The 24837-nt window shown below is 48.6% G+C and overlaps 1 protein-coding gene across 11 annotated transcripts in view; it reads right to left on the bottom strand.

Moving 5' to 3' along the window:
* The window catches only part of AGAP1 (ArfGAP with GTPase domain, ankyrin repeat and PH domain 1), a 527767-nt gene that overhangs the window by 192713 nt on the left and 310217 nt on the right, over positions 1–24837 (bottom strand). For all 11 annotated transcript variants that reach the window (XM_027588845.2, XM_027588846.2, XM_027588847.2 and 8 more), the window contains one exon: positions 6844–6948. In XM_027588845.2, the coding sequence (XP_027444646.1) occupies positions 6844–6948 (105 nt within the window). The remainder of the gene's footprint in view (positions 1–6843; positions 6949–24837) is intronic.

Genomic DNA, 24837 nt, shown 5'->3' with positions numbered 1-24837 from the left:
TATGCAAAGCTCGCTGAAGGGATTGATCACAGATTCACAGCGAATCATCAAGTAAAATGTCCTGATTTTATGTGAAGATTGCGTGTATCTTAAATGATGATTACCAGCAGTGGGTACGGGGCAAGAGTTGTTCTCACAACGGAAGTATCTTCCTTTTTTTCCCTGATGTTACCTCTTCTGAGATAAATACCCACTCAGGGAATCACCCCAGATCTTTTTGTCATTTTTGCATCGGTAAAGGGGTGGATTTTCTGTCTGATTTTGAACCCGAAAATTAACTGGAATCAGCATTCTGATAGGACAATTAAGAGAGTCCAAGTTTGACTCTAGGACATGGGAAAAAACAAGCAAACGTCAGCAGCATCCAGAAGCAGAGATGCCGTGCAGTGGGAGCATCTCTACCGCCGAGGCAGGAGGCGCCATGAGAAGAAGTCCAGCTCTGCAGGTCAGGGAGAAAGGACAGAACCACAGCTGCTTCCAACTCGGGCCACGTGCAGAACGGGAGACACATCCAAGAAGGAGGTTTTCAACAGTGTGAGCAATTCAAGCCTGTGCCAGGCAGGTGGGCTCTGCCCAGGTGCCCTGCATCCTCGTGAGGACGCCCAGGACAGCCATCCTGGCCAGGGCCCCACGAAGCCGCTGGCCCGAACATGAGGCCACGAACTCCCGCTCTGGAAGCCCGGTGCACACACCTCTGTCAGCCGTGCCCTCGACAGCACTCTCCCGACACAGAAGATGAATAGGTGGGGACGCTGGACTGTGAAGCCCCCAGGTCTGAGTTCTTTCTCATTATCCCCTCCATTTTTCCATCAGGGTGCTCCCTGTGGCTCATAGTGAAGTCCACAGAACAGGCTGCCCTTCGCCCGCCCTGACTGTGATCCAGCAAGGTGTCATCAACGAGACACTCAGACCTACCTCCCCCAAGAACGTGATGCAGGGAGAGCTTTTTAAAGGTCTTCCAGATGTACAAATACTCTGAGAAACAGAAACCCAGACCACAGAGCAGCCTCAGAGATCCACTCGAATACTTTAATCTTGCTAGTTTAGGGTTGTGTTTGCAGAACGCCAAGTGGAGATGGGGGCCCCGGAGTGTGGGTGACCAGCTCATCCCAGGAGGCCTTGGCCTACCCCAGTGTTGGCACCGTCAGGCCTGGGTCCTGGGCTAAGCAGTGTGGCCAGCCCCCCGACCGGCCCCAAACCCCAAGCAGCTTCCTTATGTTGGCTGAGCCTGCCACCTGTTACCTAAAGTGGGCAATAGTTCAACTCACTCAAAAACAGCATCTTGAGAAAGAGGCATCAAGTGACCTGGGTTTCCCTGGACCTCGAGGCAAACGGTGGGCTTCACCTTCCCGTGTGACTAACTGATCCCGCCCAGCGGCCCCGACCCTGGGATGGGCCTCTCCTCACAAGTGTCAGCCTCCGTTTTGGAGGTGCTGGCTAAGCCTCTGAAGTGAACACACAATCCTCAGACTTCCCACCCAGAGGACTCTTCTTCCAGATTTCCAGAGTGGACGCCATCCAGCCAGTTGCTCGGTGTCCATTGTGAGATGCCCCCCCGCCCCGAAGGAACGCTGCAGACTATGGATGTGTGCCCCAAGGCACGGGCTCCAGCTTGTGTTTAAAAGGCAGGATGGCCCCCAGGCCCAGGGTGGGGCTGTGCACCCCCTCAGCCGCCCCCTAACGGGCCAGGGCCTCTCCTCGGCTACCCTGCTGCCCCCACCGCACCAGCGATGGCCAGTGTGGTGACCACCCATCCTGAGGAACAGCCAGGGCTGAGACCGTCACCTCCTCCTCCCCTCACAGTGCGGGAGAGGTGGGGACCCATCCGCCGGAGGCCGGCCCTGCTGGTGGCTCCTGAGCCCCTGGGGACCAGTTGAAGCAGACGAGTTGCACACAGTGAGCACATCTGGGGTCGGGAGGCACTGCCACCACCAACGTTCAGAAAACTTTCTCAGTCTGGGTTAGGGTGGTCAGTCTTTTCCCTCTTTCCTCCTGGTTCCCAGAGAAACCGTCACTTCCTGTGATCTGGTCATGCACGGGCAATTCCATCCCCTGCTTACAGACAGATGTTCTCTCCTCCATGAGAAAAATGTCTAAGGTTTCCAACAGCAGGAAACATGGCTGGGGTGAGAGGCTTCCTTCCACAACTTCTCTCTGGTGCGGGGAAAGCCTGCACTCTACACATGGAGCAAGGCCAAGCTGAGTGTCACAGCGACCGAGGACGGCTGGTCTAACTCATCTGTGCCCACGCTTGGGGCTCAGGAGGAACCACAGACCCTGCTGGGGATGATGCCACCAAACTGGGAAGAATGAAACCTTGGAAGAAGATGGGCAGGGGTGGGAGGGAAGGAAGAGGGATCAGAAGCAAGGAGCCCAGTGGGAAGTGACATCCTGCGGCCACCACCCAGTGGAGGTCCCTGGCTTATAGAACCGAGTTCTGAGACAGGCGGGCCATCCTCGGAGACCAACTTCGGGGAGCATCCCTGGCAGCCGACCCATCCCAAGCACATGGTGAGCTTCCCAGCCTCACGCCAACTCCATCACATGCTGCAGAACCGGGTCCCCCAGCTCATGCCCAGCAGCCTGCTTCTGAAGCCACCACTTCAAAGTGCGTGGCCCTCCACTGGGAGCCTGGGAGCCCGGCCTGCAGCTGGGACCACACACCGATGGTCTGGGTTGTCAAGAGGCTGCTTTCCGCCGCAGCGAAGTGTGCAAAGCTTATGCTGGGGATTGAAACTTGGGGTTCGTGTCTGAAGGATGACTGTTTACATAAACATGGCCATGGACATCTGTGTAATAAGGAAACCATACTGGTTTCTCAAGGATCACAACTCAACTCTTCTGGGAGATCTTCTTTACTTTAAACGTATCCAATGGAAACATTTAAAAACTTCCAAGATTTTTTTTTTTTTTTTAATGTGGGGCAAATTTAGGAAACGGTCCGTCTCCTGCTTCCACAGTGTCCAAAGTAAGCTAAAGCCGGAGTCTGTTGCTGCTCCAGCATCTTTTCCCAGCAAAGGTCTCAGGAGATCTGCGGTGCCTGGGGGTTGCAGGAGCCAAGGCATCGATCTGGCAAGAGTGGGAAAGGGAAAGGCTTGCGGGGGCAGCACACTCTGTACCTGTCCTGATACACTCTTGCCCTGGCCTGTCGGTCTGCCCAGGAGCGCTGGCTGGGGCACTCAGCCGGGAAATCTAATTCGGCCAATGAACACTGGAGGCATCTGGATCAGCCCCACGAACCATGCCCTCCAATACTGGCCACACTCCAGTAGCCGATACTCCCAGGCAATCTCAACTTTGAATGAAATGACTAAGGGCCCTCGCCTTGCCTTGGCCTATTTCCCTCTGAACTTGATTCGACCTCTTACTCTGCCCCGTGTGCAAGAACTGGGCCCAGCTCCCTGGGTTCAGCATGATCTCCAAGCTGAAGGTGGCTGGTGGTGGAGTCTGGGTCCAGCCTGAGGGGCACTGTGAGCAGCACACACGTGCACAAGAAATTCACGTTTGCGCTCATGACAAGGTCCAAACAGCAACATGGTGGTTTGGAAAGGGGCCGCTGCATGGCTCTGCCTAGGGTCTGTTCCAATCCTACATGGTTCATGCCTTCTCAAGCCCGGCGCTCTCGATCCCCCACCGCTCACCCCATTATAGAAGCATTGTTATTAGACTCCCATCCTCAGAAAAGCACACCAGGTTCCTTTTTGGTAAATACATTACCTAGTCATCGAGTGGTAGGCACCAGCAGCTGGCCCAGTTACTCCACTACTGAGAAACACTTAGTCTTTGTGGAACACTCTATCTACAAATATCAGATTATTTAGCCAGGTTCTTTCCCTTCGCTCCCTGGAGAGACATGAGCTGTAGGCTATGCTATTTCAGATCAGCGCAGATGGCCATTAACAGTGATGACCAACAGTAATGAAACCCAAAGCCACCAATCTGGGCAGATTTCCCCAATATTTAAGCACTCACAACAAATGCACCCTCGTGGGCTTCCAGCCATAACACAGCCTGGAGACCATCAAGAAAGTGGGTGTCACAGGGCAATCGGTCTAACTGATATCACTGGGCTCTATCACCTTTTGAAATTTCCTGGACTAAACTAATTGGGACATTCTTCATGGGTGCAGAATTTTAAGGCTTGAATTTGCAACACGTTTGTATGCTCCTGAATTTGTACGAAAGTAAGTCTGGACTCTGCCCATGGGCATCCCTTTGACGTGTCTTCCCATTTTGAGCCAAAGAATGCCAGACTAACTCCGAGGTTAGAGATCTGTAGCTCTCTATCAACTTGGAAGAGAACACATACCTGGAACTCACTTCTCCAAACTTCTATCCAAATCTTGGTTGTGGAAATAAAGTCAGAAGAGGATTACAGTGAAGGCCACGCCATCTCTCCGTGCTCTAGTAATTAAAATCCATCCCTACATTACACCACTCCTTTAGGGAGGGGTATACCTGCATCAATAAGAGACTGGCATTCACTGAACAGCACTTTAAAATGATACTGGCTCTTGCCTGCTATATAATTATATAGCAAAGCCCTGCTGTGCTCCTTTTGTGTACTCCAACAATATCCATGCATGTGTGTGTGTGTGTGTGTGTGTGTGTGTGTGTGTGTATGTGTGTATGTGTAAAGGAACTGGCAAGCACTGAGGGGCATCACAAGAAGAAGCCCATGTGGGAGAATTCTCAAAGAACTGACTGTGATTCTATTAATTGAAGGGCTGGGATGGGAAGTGAGTAGGCATTATTCCTCCTATGGGAACTTTCTGGGACATACTGATGTCACACCTTTTCCCCTTGGCAAGAAGAAGCAGATGTCTCTCCGATCAAGCCTGGGCTTACCAGGCGAGTGTAAGGTGGCCCGAAATGCTCATCGGTTGGACCCCATTTTTTACTGGTCAGTGAGTCCTAGCAAGAAGAGTATTTTGATTACACTTCCCTCTCTAAACAACCTCTCTCTAAACAACACAAAAACTGGGTCAATAATCTGACCCGTGTTCCCTGACGTGGTTTTAAGAGGATGTGAGCCAGCAGGAGGGCAGCTGATGGGGCAGGGCTCGGGAGAGGACCCAGCGGAGAGCCAGCACTGCTTTGGTGTTCTGATGGAGGCTGTCAGTGGCTGCAGATGACGTGGGAACATCCACAGGCAGGCCTCCTGGAGAAGCAACCTGACTCTATTCCCAAATCAGCCAAAATAAACCAAGCACAGAGGAGTTTTCTCAGTACACTGTAGAACTGACATCTCAGAAGTCTACTTCCTGGTAAAGCATGGGAGGCATTCCCATCAACATCAGAAACAAGTCAGGGATGCCTAACGAAACAGCTGTGTCATAACACGGTTCTGAAGGGGAAGGCCATCGCTGCAGGATGCAGAGAAGAAGGGCAATTCACCCCAGGAAGCAAATGAAACAGTAACGATACCACTTGTTACCTATTATATTGGAAAATGATAGATACGCTATTCTGAAGGTGAATGCTCATGGGAATGAAGGTGTAAGCCCTCTGGCATGTTGTGGAGGATAAAAACTGATATACTCTTTTCAGGATTCCGGCAACATATACCCAAAGCCATGAGTGCACAAGCACTCTTCAACTCTGGAAGCGACTGCTAGGAATCAGTCCCAGGGAAATGGATAAGGGCACAGGGATGTCAACAGAGGACACTGATTAGTTACTTAAAACATTAAAAATAATTCAAAGTAAATTTATTTGCAAAACGTCCATTTTGGAGACATTGTTACACCAATCAAGGCATATCTGCACAGTGAGTGTTACATAACCATTAACAATGGTGGCACACGAGCATATTCGCGAGCACAGGCAGGTGCACGTGACCTGTCATCATCTAGGGAAGTGGGCACAGACATTGAGCACGGGGTGACCCTGTGCTCGTGGGAGGAAAAAGCACCGATGCTCAGAAATGGCTGGGAGCACACACCCCAAAATGCTATCAGTCCTGTTCCACAGGTGGTACTGTGGGAATGATTTTAATTTTCTTCAACATCCTTATGTGTAACTTCTTGTTCATAACTGTAATTTTTAAAGTATTTAAACATCTTTAAATTAAAAGCTTACTACAGTGATACAATCAGATGAGCAGCTAACACTATATATTCTAATCTCTACATTTATGTACATCAAGACCAATAAATATCAAGCAAGATTCATGGAATGTGTTGTTAGAGAACTGTCATTAACACTTATGTGTCACATAACACATTAACATTTTCAGATTTTACTTGCTAAGACAATTCATGATGGGTAGAATGTCCGCATTGTCCCCCCAAATAAAATTAATTCTGCTTTTAAATCTACCTTCTATAAATCACCAATATATCTCATTTTATTAACACATGTAGAGAAGCTTCTCTTACCTTACAAACGGATTTGTGTTCTTATCTGACAATAAAAGCTGAGTCACGAACTGCTTTTAACTTTCCTGTTTTTCTCAGCTGCTCAGAGCAGAGTCCTGGGTTCTGATGTAATTGTTCAGATTTTGTTCTAGATTCTCAGGTATATGCTCGCTTTTCTTTCTCTTTTGTTACCTGCTCTTGTCTTTCTACTTTCATTGAAAATTTTACTTCATCTGTCCCCTTTATTGTAAGTCCTTGCAAAATTAGAGAACCAGAAATGGGTGTCAGGGAGGGGAAGGGAGAGACATGAGGTCTGATGGAGAGTGAGGGGCGTATGATTTATCTCATGATGGAGCAGGAGACCCAAGACTACTTTAACTTCAGAGACAAGAGGCCTGATGCTGTTAAGGACCCCCACCCCCACCACACACAGTGCGGGAGCTGAGTTCCAGGTCTGCCACCTGTGCCAAGGGGCCACACTCACATGTAAACTTGGGTGGTATGTCAGCACGCCGTTGTCACACAGGGTGACGTATTTCTTTTTCCACTCCTTGTTCAGCGATTTGCCGCTCCGCTTCAGCAGCATGCCCTAGGAGGGAAAGGGAGCCACATATATTCATTCAGAAATACAAATTATAAAGTCTGCTGTAAGTTTTCTTAAAAAGTAGGCACACAGGTAATTCAAGAAATTTTAAACATTCGTTTTTCTCTTGTCATTGTAAAATGGAAATCACACTTATTTTTAGCTTGGTAATTCGGCTTTTCTCCTCTATTTTACGCGTAACATGTATGTTCAACCAATTTCTGTGTGTGTGTGTTTAGACTGAACGATGTGCTGTTGGTTTGACAAATGCAATACATCAGCCACCGGGACGCGCCATGTACCTTTCCTTTAACTGAGCAAGCACCCTGGAACCAAAGATATGATGCTTTAATAAAGGAAGTCTAAATTTCCTTTTCTAAAATTCACACATTAACTGAATTCTGAAACTCCTGGTATTTACAAATAAGAGCATTCTGCTTTACAGTTTTTCATTCCGGATTTTTAATTTATTAAACATGAAATTCCATTTGTAAATTTAGTAACAGCATCTAATAGACAAATCGTGGATAATGTAATCCATCTTTAATGGAACCGTATTAGGGCTTCTTGAAAACCATTCAGCATTTGAAGCCAGCATGCTTGAGCATGTTGGACCCAGGCCTCCCTTGATGACTGATGGGAGCTTACTCCTGCTTGAACTACTCATTCCCGGCAAACCTCCCACGTCGCCTCCAGGCTTTCCTGGGGTGGAAACCCATGGCCAGCACTGAGCTCAGCCTTGACTTGGGGCTTTCCTTCCCTGGAGCAGTGTGTGTGGGGGGGTCCATGCCCTCAGGGAACAAGGGAAAGTGAAGCATCTGCTGGCTTGTTCTTCCTCTCACTGCCCATTCAGAAACTCACAGGATGGTAAGGATGACCGAGAAGGCACAAGAAGAATGCATGCTAGTTAGTGCACCCGGGCCGAGGCCGAAGCTAAGTTCTGCGTGTGAGAAAGAGTGTTACCAGAGCAGAGGTGCCCGTGTGTGTCCTCGGGAACTTGTTCCAGCTTCGTCTGACCTCCTAATTCCGCTGTCCTCCACGAACCACAATACGAGGTAAGAGAAAGGAAGCACTTTTATGGGATAATTAGGTTCAAGTTCCAAATACCATGACAATACTGCTTTCTACACCAATTTTCATGAATACAACGGATGACGAGCCAGCTGGGAAGCCTGACTCAACCCCTGAAACATTGTTTCTGGGGGAAAATATTTCTAAGGTTGAAGAAACTCACAAGTGAACCTTTGGAAGGTCATCCCTTTGCATGTTCTTACTACATGAAGAAAACCCCACGGACATCACTCAACATACCTTGATTTCTTAGAACCTAAGAAAAACCAATCTAAACCAAATATGGCACGGAGACCAACAGAGAGAGGCAGGCCCAGAGGAAAATGCTGGTTACAAACCCAGGTGATTCGAGGTCCCCCTGCAGAGTAAGAACTAGGGAGAGGGGCCGTCACCACTGGTGATTCAACAGTAAATAAGTGATCACTTAAAAACATTACATTTCCCTCTCTGGCAGATTTCTAAGATTTTCAAACTTAGCTTAACAAAACTTCACAGACGTTCTCTGGTGGGCTCATTTTCCACCATCCATTTCAGATGGAATTCCAACAATACCAGGGGCCGGGGGTCAGCTCGGTGTCACCGGTAGCTGAGAGCTGCTCCAGGCTTCAGAAAGCTTTGTCTGTCTGCACTCAGACAAAAATGCAGGCTGCACCCTCACCCAGCCCCGGGACTCCATGCAGATGGCCCTACACAGCTCCTGGCTAGACTGTGGGTACTTTCACGAGCAAATCCCATATGCACAATTATCCTCTCCCCAGTGGGGGCTGTCAGGACCTACTCCTAAGGAGAGAGAGGGAAACAGTCCAACCAGGAGGCAACAAGAGGAGATGACATTGTCGGGGAACTAAAATAGGCTGACTTATCTTGGTGCTGGGAAAACGGAATGTCCAAATCTTGACAATCTTAAATAAACTCTATGGTTCACCTCCCAGGATAATCTCCGATTATGATTCAAATGCTGTACAAGTCAGCAGGGCTGCAGAACACCCTGGCATCCTAGGAGCCACGCCTCTGCTCTCTGGCCCGGGTCCCCACTGGGTTCATTACCCAACCCCCCAAGATTTCTGTGCCGATGGAGTTGCTTGGCCGCCCTGTTCCCCGCCTTGGCACGGCGCCCAAGTTAGGGCCTGCCAGCCGCACCCGCTGCTCCGTGACTGACAGAAAGAGCCCATATCCTGAGAGGCGTCGTGAAGAGATGCATGAGCCCCGACAAGCAGCCAAAGCAGCCACAAGGTGAAGTTCTGTAATCAGAGGCTCAATCAGATGACGAATGACAAGACTCAGCAAACAGCTTCTGCAGATTAAAAACGTGTTCTTTTAGTTTCTTTTTCTTTTTTTTTGCTGAAGTTCATCTCAAACACTGATTTTTTTTTCAGTGTTTGTACCAAGTGAGAACGAGGGCGTTTCAGAGTCTAAAAAGACCCCAGGGGCACCTGGGTGTCTCAGTCGTTTAAGCATCTGCCTTCAGCTCAGGTCATGATCCCAGGGTCCTGGGATCGAGTCCCGCATCTGCTTCTGCCTCTCTCTCTGTCTCTCATGAATAAATAAATAAAATCTTAAAAAAAAAAAAATAAAAAGACCCCAGAGCTTAAACCACTCAGTCCTGAATCTGCTAGACTAGTATTTTTTCACTATTCGTGCCCAGAGTCACGTAGTCCTGCCTGGGCAGCCGTGTGCCAAGAAGCCCGTGGGTCTGGACAGCTGGAGCTGTGGGAGCAGTGGTCTGCTGCCTGAGGGGTAAGGATGAGCCTGGGTCATAATTCTGGAGCCACACAGAGAGAGGAGGCCCCCTCTAACGTGCCCTCATTGGGAGGAACCGAGGAGCTACCACAAAGCCCCAGTGAGACATCCCACCACGTGGCTACATATCAGGAGCCCCTTCTTAGTCCCAGACTCTTCCAGAAGTACAAGGTCCCAATTGCTCTCCCACGGTGGGGCCCCCTCTGAACAGAGTCCCCCAACATGCTCAAGAAGGAGAGCAAACCCACTGTGCCCCTTTGGGACAGACTTCTATCAGTGCCGTGAGAAGCCTAGCTGACAGCCTCTCGCTGCATGAGGCTCAGTCCCTTGGACTTCATCTACGATGCTTCCGCCATCCCAAACTTACACACTGTCTACTTAAGGACCAAGAAAATGGAAAATCTGAAAACAGTTCATTTTCAACTTTTAAAGGCCATGAAGCCATGGTCCCACTTGCCAGAGGATGACAGAGGCCGGAAGGCTCTCTGCCAGAGACACACATGGGCGGGCAGTTCCCGTCAGCGGGTGCAAATGGGCCTTATGATCCTAAGTCTCTTTGATTCTGTGTTACCCAGGGCAAAACTGTGAGGGCGGATGTCACAACACATACTCGGTCCATCTTTCAGATACCACTTCTGTACACACGAAAACAATCTCTCACTTCAGACCGCTTCTCACTGACCAGCTACCACAGTGTGGACATCACTGCGGTTAGTGTTTTATTTAACTCATAAGTGGCTTATGCATCTATTTTTTTTTTAATTTTCCATTTCAAAACAGTATTGGGCTCACTGCTCTAAGAGCCTTCCAAGTATTAACCCACAGAAAGCTCACAACCCAATGTAAGCAGTTACTGTGATTATCCCCGTTTTACAGATGAGGCCACTGAGGCACTGAGAGTTTATGTAACTTCCCCTGCACAGCCAGCATGGCAGCTGGTCCCCAGGGATGGCTCCCCGTGCACCCCACCTCTAGGGATTCATGCCCCCGTGGAAATCATCGCACGCGGACTCGGAGATGCCTGTGGCTCACTTGAACCAACAGAAGCAGTGGAAGGGATGCTATCTACATGGGGTTTAAATGTTAAATCTTGGCAGCTTCTGTGCTTTGGGGAGGTCTGAGTGAGAAGCCACGCTGTGCTCTATCTATGGTCCTGAGCCACCGAATTACGAGAAATAGTGACTGTTTTCTGAAATCACTAAGTTTTGGGGTAGATTCTCAGGCAATGATAGATGAGAAACACAGAATTAGCACCCTATGCTGCAGTAATAAAATCCACAAACACGTGCCACTGGCTTGGCACCAGGAAGCTGGCTGAGGCTGCAGGAACTGAACAGCTGTTGACGGAGGCAAGGACAGGGAGGAAGACGCGACCTGGGTTTGGACAAAGGGCGCCCCAGCGGGGCAGGGGCGGAGCATCAGCTGACCTGCTGTCTGCGGGAACGTGAGGCACAGCCGGCCGGCCCGGGGAACCCAGGACCTGGAGAGGAGATTTCTGAGCAGAACGCTCACCGTGCTACTGGCTCTTAAGGGGCTGGGGATTGGGGGGGGGAGGTTGGGAATCAGGGGTGTTCAGCTTTTCAGCAGAATTAGAGAAAATATTCCCAATTTAAACACCAACATGAGAAAAATCATTTCTCATTCCCAGCTTCTCCTGCCAGCAGAAAACTCAGAGTAAGAACTGGCCTCAGAACAAAGTTCCAATCCAGGGGTTGCCAGCAGATGTGATCTCAGAATGAGGACCCAGCAAAGGCTGCAGCAGTGGGACCCTTGTCTTGAGAACTCAAAGATTTAAGGCAGGGCCTCACAGAGCCTCCATTTAGAGAGCATGTGTGGATCAGAGACAAGGACCTGTGGGCTGGCTTTTGTCTAATGGCATAAATTACAATTTGATACAAAGGACACCCATAAGGGTTTTAAAGGAATTGTACTCTGTTGGACTAAAAGGCGCAGCGTAAGCCTAAAATGAAAAGACGCCTCTGACCCTCAAACTAAGACCAGCAGGAAGCAGGCTGAGAGAACCACACAGCTGCAAAACCAGGCCATTTCTTAGGGAAAAGAAAGGTCGGCTAAGACAGCAGAGCCCTGGGCCCAGGAGGGTGTCCTGGGGAGAGAACACCCCCTCCCCGCCCCATGCCCTGAGCAGGGTGATTAGCAACATGTGCCTGGCTGGGTTCGGAGGTGCTATAGACTAGTAACTGCTACAGGCCCCTCCCCTCCTTTTCGGCTGAAGGGTTCTGTCCCGTGTGTGTGCATGTGTGTGTGTCAGATGACTCATCTCTGGAGTCCCCTGGTCTTCGGATGGCAAGGATCAAATCAAATCCAAGGAGGCTTATCCACATGCACCTGATGCAGATGACAATCCCGGGCTTCCAAAGCCTGAGCTGGATGCCACCATGGGATGAGACTTTGAGAATCTGAGGGCAGGCAGAGGGCGTTTTGCATGTGCGAGGGCAGACCGAAGTAGCCAGTCTCCAAAGATTACCCTCAAAAAAAAATCTGCTCCTGTGTGGTCCCTAGGGACCTTCTGAACCAATTTAACCCACAGAATGTGGTGGAGACGGGGCTGGGCCCGCTCTAGCTGAGGTAGAAGTCTGACAGCTCCTGTTTTTCTACCCCTGGGAGCCCTGAGTGGCCTCATGAGGATTCCGACTCTCCTGCTGGAGAGACTGTGAAGAGGGAGACCCCAAGGCTACGTGTAGGATAGCCCCGGTGCCAGCTACGGGACGGCCGCTGAGCTGCTGGCTGGACACCCAGGCATCTGAGCCACGTCTGTCAAGGCACCAAAGACAGGACTGAAGGAAGGATCCTGGCTGCCGAGCCCTGGAAAGCTTCTATGGGTCTATGGGTCGGAGATGTCCCCATGATGCCTGGCCGAAATGCCTGATCCTCGGACTCGTGAGAAATAAATAAAATGGGTTGGTTTTAAACCACTGTGATTGGAGGTAATTACCAGCAACAGGTAACCAGCGCAGCAGGACGAGCCAGCGGCGACAGGTCTATACCTGTGAATCACTTTGCCCTCCAGACCAATTTTAAAGCTTTGCTATCTTTTACTTGTTTGCATAGTAAGAAACGGAAGGGCTTTGTGACCTCTCCTATGTTCCTCTGATCTTACTTGGAAATGGCACATGTTGATCTAATTGCTACCACCTAGTTAATTTACTGGCACATCAGAAAGGCTGCGATTTTAATGATCTACAACCAGAAGACCAGGATTTCAAGCAGGCACTTCCTGCTTTTTTTGCTCAAGGAACTTTTCCTGTGGTGGAGCAAAGGGGAGAATTGTCTTTTGGTTGCAATCTCTTTATTAGTCGTGTGTATTCTCTGCTGAGTCCCAAGAGGTCACAGAAAGCCAAAAGCAATGTTAAGTGTACAAGCTTTAAATAACTCACAAAGTTAATGTAACGAATGTAAGTGGTATCTGAAATTCATCACTCAGTGCTTGCTGCAGCCCCAAGCTGTGATAAAACACCACTCATAAATTTATATTAAAACTCTGCTCGATAGCAATTATTTACCAACAAAGATTTACTGACTGCATTAGAGACTGGGGGTCTTAACCAGGCCAATCAGTCTTTGTTTTGAGTTTGAGGGACCGAGCAGTGGTGTTGTCTGCCAGCACGGAGTTCATCACGACACAGGGACATTGAATGGCCACAGTCCTCTGTAGCAAGGGGGTACCAGCCGGCAGCAGCAGGCTGCTCCATGTGAAGATCAGACCACCTTTGCTCCCGAGGGAGCATTTTTCATCGGCTTGGACAGTGGCTGGAGGCCGTGCATGCATGGGACTGAATGTACCCCGCTGCACTGGAGGTGGTGCCAACAGCTTCCTCATTACCAAGTATAAAATAAACACAAGTTTTTCCATGGCTTAAACACATCCACACAAGCTCAGAGAGGTTCAGTGTCTCTATACTTCTAAAAAAAAAAAAAAGTGATGTTTGAGTACTTCTTTGGTTCTGTAATAAACACCTGTTACAGTTCCTCCGTGTTTTATGATTTACAGCCTTCACAGTTTGGAACAGATTCTCATTACAGCAGTTAAAGGTTTCTAGGTATTTCTAAAACATAGCGGAGAAATGGTGGCATCTTTAACAGAGATCCAAAGAGTATGAACTCCAATCATTCTTCACATTTGTGTTTATTACTTTTATTCTAATCAAGATTTTTCCTATGACATGTATTAAACTTGTGGTTTACTTAAAAAAAAACCCACCTAGAGGGGCGGCTGGCTGGCTCAGTTGGTAGAGCATGCAACTCTCGATCTTGGGGTCGTGAGATCAAGCCCCACATTGGGTGTGGAGCTCACTGACAAAAACAAAACAAAACAACGACGAAAACCCCCCCAAAACAAAAAAGCACCTAGAAAAGCATGTTTACGTGGGTGTAAGGTGACAGAAGCTCATCATCAGAAATTGGGGAATGCGAAGGGGTGGTACCAGGAGCAGGGACCGTCTTTTCCCATGTCACAGGCTCCCTGTTGTCCCTCCCAATGTCCTGCTCTTCCAGAATGAAAACCACCCGTCCTGCCCCAGCTCCCCCCGTCACACTAAGCTCTCCCTTGCAAATAACAAATGCACACTTCCCAGGAGCACACCTGGACTTGCGTGAGTGGCAAGGGACCCACTGCAACACCTCTTGTGGGGGTCAGGTCTGCACAGGTCTTGCCCCCACGGCCCTCCATCGCTGACACATGATGTCCCGTCCAGTGCACTTGAATATGGACCGTTGGTGCTGGGAATCCCACAGGACTGGGGCTGGCCAAGCCTGGCCTAGGGGCCAAATCTAACCTTTTGCCTCTTGTAAATAAGGTCTACTGAGAACGCAGCTACTCTCACTTATAAGCATTGCCGCCTTCACCCTGCATTGGCTGACCTCAGGAGTTGCAGGGAAGCCCAAAGTACTTGCTACCGGCCCTTTACAGAAAGTGGGTGTGGAGCCCAGCGCCAGGAGAGGAAACTGTGCAAAAGCAGCCAGCAGCCATCAATTTTATTTAAAAGTGCAAATTCTATTCTATCTCCCTGGAATGCCCTGCTCGCATCGTCCCCTTTCTCCCTGCCATCCCGGTGAACACCCCTACCCTTCAGCCCTGAGCAGCAGGGCCGTGGGCTCCAGGCTTCCATAACCTCTCCTGAAACAAGCATCATCCAGACCTTAGATACTGGCTGTTGGGGGCGGAATTATTTCCTCCTCAAATTCGAATGTGGAAATCCTGTCTCCCATGCTTCACGATACGACTGCATGTGCAGACAGGTCTTTAAAGAGGTGAGTAAGGTTAAATGGGGCCGTGAGACGGGCCCTCTTCCAATATGACTGGTGTCCTTGTGAGAAGAGGGAATGAGGACACAGGCACAGAGACAAGGCCACGGGGAGACAGAGTAGGCACCATCCCCACGCCAAGGAGACAGGCCTCCGAGGAAAACCACCCTGAGGACACCATGATCTCGGATTCTGGTCTCCGGAACTGTGAGGAAATAAAAGTCGTTGTTGGAGGCAGCCGGTCTGCGGCACCTTGTCTTGGCAGCCCCAGCGGATGAACACGGTGGCGTGTGAGTGTGCGCCTAGGCTGGGAGCTGCTGCAGGGCCGAGAAGCGCTCTTTCCCGCCAGCACACCCCACAGCAGAGGGCACAGTGCCCCGCGGGTCCCTGGTCACACCTGTCCTTGCAGGGGTCACCTCCCCACTCAGGGAGTCTCGCTTTTCAGTCCCCACTGGATGTCCTTCCCTGAGGGTCTATCAGGCACCTCAAATGCCCAGTCCCCAAGGGGACGCACAGGTCATCTCCCTCCATGACTGGGAATTCTGTGGGGGGAGGGGGGCTGGGCTGTCTAGGCTGGCTTGGGCTCCCAGATTCCCTTATCAGTACGTGGTGCATGGTTAGTCCCGATAATAATTACCCTAATGTAGAGCCATTCCTCGTTCTAAAATATCTCCAAATATGCAAGCGCTCCATCAAAAACCTAAAACCAAAAATTAAAACACAGGGAAGGAGGGGCACCTGGGTGGCTCAGTTGTTAAGCGTCTGCCTTTGGCTCAGGTCATGATCCCGGGTCCTGGGATCGAGTCCCACATGGGGCTCCCCGCCGCTCCCCCTACTTGTGCTCTATCAAAGAAAAAAAAAAAAAAACCCAAAAAACAAAAACCACAGGGAAGGAATAGCATCTTGCCACTCAATTAAAACGCCATCGAATCAAATCTGGATGAGCGAATCCCATGTTACAGGGTTTAAGAGAAAAAAAAAACCAAGTGTAACAAAAATGACCAAGACTACAGACACACCATGGGTCAGAACAGCTTGTCATTCAAGGTGTAAAAACGCTCTTGAGCGTAAGCGGTAAGTCAGTCACATAATCATTCACTGTGCGCAAGGAAATAATAATCCCAATTAACTGGTTTCCCCAGCTCCCCCTCAAATGGAAAACTTGCAGCAAATTCACCAATGTGATGCTTGGATGTAAGCTTTGGCAGAAGAGGCCGGACCAATTTGAGCTCCGCACATGTGAGCTCAGCCACAGTTACGCCATCTTAACCTTCTTCCCAGTTTAGAGTGTCTCCGTAGAAACAACAGGGAGCCCCACCCCCGGCCCCCAGCTTAACTGAATTCTGTCTTTTTTTAAGTAATATTTGTCTCCCTCCCCCTCCTCCCGAGGATCCATTATACCACAAATGGAGGCTTTTCTCCCAGCTTGTTCTGTGCCAGGAGGGAGTGGGGGAGGGGCCAAGGAGCCGATTCTGGATCTTTCCCTCGCTCCCTCGCGGCCCCCTCCCCTCGCTGGCTAGTAATATTTCTGTTATTCTGCCAGGCTGTAGGGTACAAAGGCTTACACTTTAATTGAGCTGTCAGCATCTCCGACAATCCTAGAAAGCCCCGATTATGCACGGCAGGGCTAGTGCCACACTTGCTATTGTGGATGCCCTATTTGCGAAACCCAAACCTGCGCCACACACAGGTCAGCTCACCCGCGCGACCTTGCTGTCATTAGCCGCGTCTATTCCTACCTCACCGCTGAGAAAATCACACGGCGCGGGCTTCAAAGCGCCGGCCGGGACTGGATTCGACCAGGAGCTAATCACCCACAAATCCAGCTCAAATGGCAATAATTGGCTAAACCGGTCCCCTCTCCAGAGCTCAGCAGTAATTTGGGATAATAAAGAAAGGAATTATTCAGCTAACTGCCCCGAAATGTATGCTTTGTGACCGACACACTTCACATTTTAATAATGATGGACACAGAATCCGATTTAATACCGTGTCCACTGAGTAACAAGCCCGAGAACAATGATGGCGAAGGGAGAAAAGTTTGTTGGGTTGCTCACCCCTTCTGGCACCGTGTGGGCAGGCAGGAAGGCCAGGGAGATTTCCGCTTCCCGTTGGGTCGGCCTGGAATCATTAAGTCCCAACGAGAACTGAATGAATTCTAAACATGCGTGCAGAAAAACCCACCGAAGCTGCTCCGTGTTGGGCCACTTACGGAGAAACACTTCCTTCGGCCAAAGACAAGCAGAGGACGCCAAGAAAGAAATGTTTTTCCACCCAGACTGACAGATCCCTTCTTGATTTTTCCAGTTAATATTATCTCTTGATCACCTCGTTTTTCTTGCCTTTCATCCTGCCCCTTCCTGTCACTGGATGTTCAGCAGCAGGGGTCACAGGATCTGTACTTCACGTCTGCGGGGTGACACCCCTGCAGGAAGCCCCCCAACACGGACCGGGATGCGGGGCTCCTCGGGGCTCCTCCTTGGCGGCGACCTCCCCTCCCGCCCCGGCCAGCCCTGGGGGCCGGCATGCCACCGTCTGCAAAGGGCTCCGCGCAGCTCCGAGGGTTCTCCTCTAGCAACACGAAGTGAACCTGAACTCAATCGCCTGCCCAGGGAGCCAGCGTGTCCAGGTGTCCAGGCAAGGTAAGGCTGGGGGCAGAGGGGCCCCATCGCTTCCTGCCAGGGTGGACGGGCATTACATAAAACCGGGTCTGTGCCCCTGCACAGTGACTCAGGGACGCGGCAGAGAGGAACCCCTGTATAAGCAACAATAAGAAACCTGCGGCTGCTTCTTTGTTCAGGTAAACGATCCCTGAGCCCATCGTCACCGCAAACGCCACACAGGCCCCCGGCAACTGTTCATTAAAGTGCCTCGGAGTGCCAGGCTTGTGTGCTGAAGCTGGATTGAGTAACAGTCCAAAGCTCAGGTAAGCTATGGAGAAGATTTCAGGTCTACAGAAGCTATTTGGGAGTCTTCTGCCTGGGAGACCTCTCTTTTTGCCCCACCAACACCTGGAAATATGTTCTCCTTGGGAATGCTCCTGTTCTTTCTCCAAGTTTCTCTCCTGTATTCCTGCCCCTTGCTCGCCTGCTTGACTCTTTAAGGCTGCCACCCTCAGAGCTCGTTTCTCTACCAGTTACACTCTTGCCCTCCTGGAAAATCTTACCACACCGCGGACAGCACTAGCTGGTGCCCCATAGGTAGAGCAATCTCAACCTGCTGACACCTTGAGGCCAGAGCTCCCCGCCAGCATGCTCCCTCGCGTGCCTGAGTGCCCCCTGAGCCCAGAGCACCTGCCTCACTCTGCCTCCCCACTTCCTCAGCTGGTGCCACCCCGTCCAATTCCGTGCCCCCTCGCGCCCCACGTGACAACTGCAGATTTCACCCAGGGTCAGTTCTCAGATGTGCTGCTCCAAGTGTAAACACTTCCAAAAGCTCAGGAAGAGAAGAGAACTTTTTATGTTGAATACATGTTGATATGAATACATTTTTAGATATACTTGCTGAAATAACAAATTAAAATTCATTTCACTTTTTCCCTCCCTTTCTTAATGTGGCTACCCGAAGAAAATTAAGAGTTGAAACTGGACTGGTGGATCCCGTTCTGTTTGTGTCTGACAATGCCATGCAGGCCATGCCCACTCCTGCCCCGTCTGGCTCCCTAGCTTCTGCTTCCCCGGCTGATCAATGGCAGAGACCATTCTTATCTTGCCCATTTCTGTTTCCTATAACCTGGCAAAGAACAAATGGTCCAAAAATGCCTGTTGAATGAATGAACAAAACAGCGGAGTGGTTATAACCACTGCCATGAATGATAAAAGCTTCCAAAAGTTAGTAACTGAGCAGGGCAACAAGACCAGTGAGGAGTGAAACCCAAATCTGATCTGTGTCATCTGGAGGGCTCCGGTATGCATATGCCCCATGCTACGTGGAAAAAACTGATTTGAATGATGTTCAGACAGAGATCCCAGCAGAGCCCAAATCAACACAAACAGTCTTATTGCACATATTGTGAATGTAAACCGTGACTCTGGATGTGGGGAGACGTACACAGACAAACGCTATCCAGGACCTGGTCCTCAGGATTCATCTATCTGTTATGGAAGTGAAGGTGTGGGCACAGAAAGGCAGTTCAAGCCTGGAATAGAGTTTCTACTGGAGAAATCCAAGGAAAGAACGATTACTCACCCTCTCCCTGGTTAGGATAAGAGAAAGGTTGGTGCAAACAGCCAAGTTTCAATTTGAGGCCAGTACTTAGACAGGCATGGCAAACACTTGGCAAATGGGCTCCCACCTCCCTCCCCTGAACTGACAGCAGACAGCACTGGCCGTGAAGAGCCTCGAAGCTTTCTCAACACAGTCCGCCAGCTAGCCTCTACTACACGTGAGAGCCAGCACAGAAGATGAGACCCACAGCAGTCCCTGATCTGCAGAAACAGCCCACGGGCATCTGAGCAGCACAAATCCTTCCCTTCTGCTGCGACTACTGACCCAGGAACGACAACGATGACCACCACCATCACTGCTACTTAATTTCTTGAAAATTGAATACCATCACACACTCATTTAAAAAAAAAATGAGATTGTGCTTCTGGAAAAACAAAGTGGACCTAGTGAGTGTTCTGTTCTGGGGCTGTGTATGCGTGGAACTATCAGTGAACACCCAGGACGGCAGGGTCCCTGGTGATCTGAAGACACTACAGTGGTTGTTTCCTTTCTCTTTTTAAAGATTTTATTTTTTTTTCAGAGAGAGAGTGTGTGCAAGCATTGGAGAGGGGCAGAGGTAGAGGGAGAATCTCAAGCTGACTCCCTGCTGAGAGAAGAGCCCAATGCAGGGCTCAATCCCAGGACCCTGAGATCATGACCTGAGCCGAAATCAAGAGTCAGATGCTTAACTGACTGAGCCACCCAGGCGCCCCATAGTCTGAGCTGAAGGGGCCACCCATGCTCTTGGTCTTTTGCCTAAGTTCAAGCAAAGAACAGGGCAGGGTTCAAAATGGTCCTCTTCCCCCAAAAGGCCCATTTTAAGTTGTGTTATGGCAAAGATGTCAGGTAGAATTATTCTACGGATTCCAAAGTCTTCCCGACCATTTTCATTTGAGGAAACGTTAGGTTGCTGGAAACTGTAATAAAATGGATGTGGATATACGTGCTTCTGAATACAGACATGCACGAAGAAGGTAAGGGGTCATTCGTAGAAGCATTCCCTTGATGAGTAAGAACCGGTGGTTCCTACCAGGCCCCCGGCTGCCCACAGGGAACACCAGCGGGTCTTTTTACAGACAACAACTGGCTGGCGTGTGTGCCTATATCTGGAACCAAGGAGAGGGAAGACAGCCGTCAGCATGCACACCCCAAGCACAGGCAGAGGCTACCCTGCCAATTATACGCAGTGTATGTGGGTGAAAGATGTGATGTTGAATGTGGGAGAGCTTGGATGTGCTTCTTGTCTACCAAAACTCCTCCACGATTGTCTTCTCTGCTCCAACTTAGAGGCCTTGGGAAAGATGGGACTGTTGTTGCCATCAACAAGGAACGCATTCTCAAATTAAGGAATAAAATCGAATGGTGCCTAGGACAGCTTATCAATATAAAGTCTGGATAGAATTTCTCAGCAGTGGTCAAAAATGCAGCTATGGAAATGTCCACATAAAACAAACGAAACCTTATTTCACTCCCAAGTCCTCAAATGTCAAAATTTAAAATATAAAAGAGGATGAAGTTGTGTTCAACAAATCTGATTCATCACATTAAAAAAAATTACTCTACTGGTCCCACTATAGAAGTTGATTGTTAATCAGGACAATTTAATGATGAAACACTGCAAACATTGTGTCAGCAAGTTAAAAATGGTCTTGTTTCAATATAAGAATCACTTAGTATATACCATATATAAAGTGTTGTATTTCATGCCCCATTTACTGTAACATATTAGTGGGTTCAGTCATCAAGTAACAATTGTTTCCTTCCGGGGTTCAGATATTGGGGAGGGGGGTCTGCAGTGGGAGAATAGCCCTTGGGTTCCTTTCATAGGCCCATCAACAATATTAAATCATCGCACATCTACATTTTAGCAAACAATACAACCTTTAGTGAATATATTTTTTAATGCAACTAATTGAAACATTATCTGACATGTTGCTCTTCCTTTAATTTTTAAGATTATTCAAAAAGACTGGCTAGTGGAGCCTTCTTGCAATTACCTGATTGATGTGCTTCACTATTAAAGTGTCAGAAATATTTACTAGAAAAAAACAGATTGCAGCAACCACCACCTCTCTGCAAAGCAAAAATGCATCCAGTCTTTAATTATAAACTGTCTGGCGTCTCAGTCACTTCTTACATTAATAAAGAAAACCCAAAATTGAGACTAAGACAGACAGGATGCTTCGCCTGCTGGGATTCTCGTTTATTTAACACTACCCTAGATATTGCTAATATTTATCTATGATGGGAGAGGACAGAATACAAGGAGACAGTGGTGACTGGACACATGTGCAATCAGAAAATGCTAACTCTTACCTATTTCTCCTTGAGGTAGGGGGAAAAAAGTAACTGCAATCCATGGTTTCAAGTCAGGTAAGACGCAGTTGAGGGAATACAGAAAGCTCTATGTAGGCAATGACTTCCAGCAGGGCTCAGAACTATGGCTTCCTTTTTGCCTCCAGTGCCAGGATGCTCGGAGATCAGCTGTTTTTCTCAGTGCAGGTTTTCTGGCATAATGCCTTTTCCTTTGTTGCCTGGCACTTAACTCTATTGTTTTAACGAGTATCTGTGGTTCCTTTAGTGTAAGGTACAAGTTGAAAGGGGGAGAAGGAGGAGAACAATGCAGAGGCAGGCTGAGCCTCTCAGCTTAGCGTGACTCAGGGCCTGAGAAAGCAATTAGGACGCTGGTTGGAGAGGGGAAGTTGACCTGTGTGGTCGGTGATCCCAGCCCAGTGCCTTCCCGAGAGCCGTCCACAGCAGCCACACGACCTCTGCTCGGTGGTGGTGGACGGCGTCAGTGCGCAGGCAAGACCCGCGCTGTCCCAGAACCTGAGCTGTTTGTGACTTCTTGCTGCCCAAAGAGGCGACGCTCCGGGGCGGAGGCATTTCAGGCTTTTGAACTGCTTGCAGTGCTGTGAAGGGCAGGCAACAGCTTTTCAGACAATAGTTGAGAACTTGTTCAGCAAAGCTTGGTTTTTTTTTTTTTCCTTCAAAGGTTGAAATTTGTTCTACAGATAAAAGTAATGCCTTTGGGGAAAATAACTCTAAGGCATTTGTGACAAATGCAAGTCTCTCCAAGCATCAACCTACTATTGTGTCAAGGTACAGTCAGCTATGGAAATATAGTGGAAACGGGAAGCCAGAACTTACAAAAAAAAAAAAAAAAAAAACCTGCTTGGGGGGGGGGATCAGAAACTAGAATAGGCTGTTCCTAACTGAAAGCTTGGCAGACCCCAAGAAGTTTGTGTTTAGAGGTAATGTGCTCCCATTTTAAAAGAAGGGGGAACAAAAAAGGGGGGGTTGGTAGATTTCAGGATGCGGGCTCTAATAAAACAGCCATTCTTTCCTGGGGACACAGAATGGCTCCCTGGCCTTGGCAAATAATTCCTCCCATTTAACTTCTTTTAAAACTTCTCATGGGTGGACAGGGAGTTAATAAAAGAAACAATATGTATAAGAAAATGCAAGGTGCCCAGAGTACGGCTAATGGAATTTGATGCTGGCTTTAATTTTAATGAAGAAAGTTGCCAGTAGCAACAAAACTGTCAGCCGCCGCCGAGCACCATTAATAAAGATGGAGACGACATTAGCGCCCGGCATCAGTACAAAAGGTTCCCCTCGCTTCATGCTGTGCTAAATTGGCTGCCCAATTTTTCTTAAGTGTCCATTCTATTTAGAAGACAATTTATTAATTTTTGCCATTCATTGTCAGTTGACAGGCCATCATTTTGTAGCCCGAATTTTAGATGAAAACTAATTGAAAAGACTGGCAGTATTTATGAGGGGTATTATTTGTCAATTACAGCGGCAAATACTCCTTGCTACCACCAACTTTGATGCCCCTGTTCTCTGGGTGTGAGGACTGTTACCGTTGGCATTAAAATATGAGTAAGTCTCTCCTGGCTCATCAGCTCATCAATTTCACAGGCATGGAAGGAAACCACCTTTCATGTTATATGGACCTTTCATGGTAGATGGATACGTTATAACGTTTGACAAAGGGGAAGTACACATTGCGTAATGAGCACATATAATTGTGAACACAAAATATAATTCATCGTGAAATAATTCCAATTCATTACTTTATAGCATCTCTGGGGTAGGAGTCTTAAGAACCCCTCGAAAGATCTGCTTTCTAAATTTTGTACAGTTTTAAAATAATTCCTTTCTAAATTACTCTATCTTAAATAAAATCAAGTAGATGGATATATTCGGAGTGTCAATCTTCCAACTTGAGGGCTCGATGTCTTTTGAAAAAGAAATAACAAGCCTTATGTTTTATAAGGAAAAACGCTTTTGTTGGTGAAAAGCCCTCTAGAACTTCACAGCTATAAAGTTAGATAAATAGGTTTCTCCAAAAATGCTATGTTCATATTCCATAGAAGTATCTTTCCATTTTTGAACTGCTACCAAAATGCTGGATAATGTGCATCAGAGCCAATGAACAGTTAGTTATGTGCTTACCAGCTGAAGAAAGAGTAAGTGAATTACGATCTTTTCTGCCCTACTAAGTTTCCTTTCCGTAGTCATGTTGATGACAGAATTTGTTAAATATTGCTATAGAGCCTGAGTTATATTCAGTTTGAACTTATACAAAGTTAAAGGTCTTAGCCGTGAAGTGACACATTTGCCCCAAATGGCAAAGCCAAAGGCAATACCTGGACAGCCATGTACCTCGTCAGTGAAAACCCCTGAGGTCACCCACGCAGCAGTGGGGACCGGCCGCACCTACACTCACCCAACACATTCAAACAGTCTAACAAAAACATGCACAGGGGCACAGATCAAAAGGCATATTTCAGGAGGAACTTCAGCAGACTTCTGGGTTCTTCATTACTTTTAACTGGAAAACCTGTCTTTATACTCAATTGATTCCCAAATGACTTCCGTGCTGAGTTCCTGGAAATCAGTTACAGACATACATAGAAAATACTTGTCTATTCGTCTTTCTTTATCACTAACTGACCTTGTGTTTGCTGCTATCTGAAAGCTAGCTGGCAAACCGACATGGTGCTCTTTGGTGTCCTTCGTGCAGGGTGCATGCGTGGAGAAACACAAGGTCTGTTGTTTCTGTTTGAAAAGAAATGTCTGTAAGAAGGGTGCATGCTCAACGGATGTGCTCTGGGCAACCCAGGAGGGTGGAGGGCGGGGTGGGGGGGGGGAGGACACCGTGTCTTGAGGTCTCCTTATGATGCTCGGGAAGGCTCCAAAGAGCAGATTCCCAGAAACATACCGCCTTTCTAGTGAGCTACTGACTGCTGAGTCAGAATCTGGGGGGCTTCCAACGACGGCACGCCACCAGGAATGCCTGCCTCCCACATAAATCTGGGCCCATTAAATAAGGTACAACTGAGCTTGTGTATCTCTCTGCTTACCTACAGCCATGTCCTCTCAGGCACTGATGATGCCCAATCAGACCACAGAAACCAAGCAGATTCTCAGATGCCAGAGCTCAAGGCATGAACTGACCCTTAGCAAATGGGCTTCAGGGTTCAGCCTCAAGCAGGCAGCACTGCCTTATGTTTTGACAATTTAATGGTAACTCTGGGCAGGGGACATTTTTTTGGTGGCTGTCCTGCACCCTACCCCGAATTCACATGGCTGTAGGTATCCAAC

This window comes from Zalophus californianus, chromosome 3 (genome assembly GCF_009762305.2).
Source record: "Zalophus californianus isolate mZalCal1 chromosome 3, mZalCal1.pri.v2, whole genome shotgun sequence".
Taxonomy (NCBI): Eukaryota; Metazoa; Chordata; class Mammalia; order Carnivora; family Otariidae; genus Zalophus; species Zalophus californianus.
This window is presented reverse-complemented; position numbering and strand designations above follow the sequence as displayed.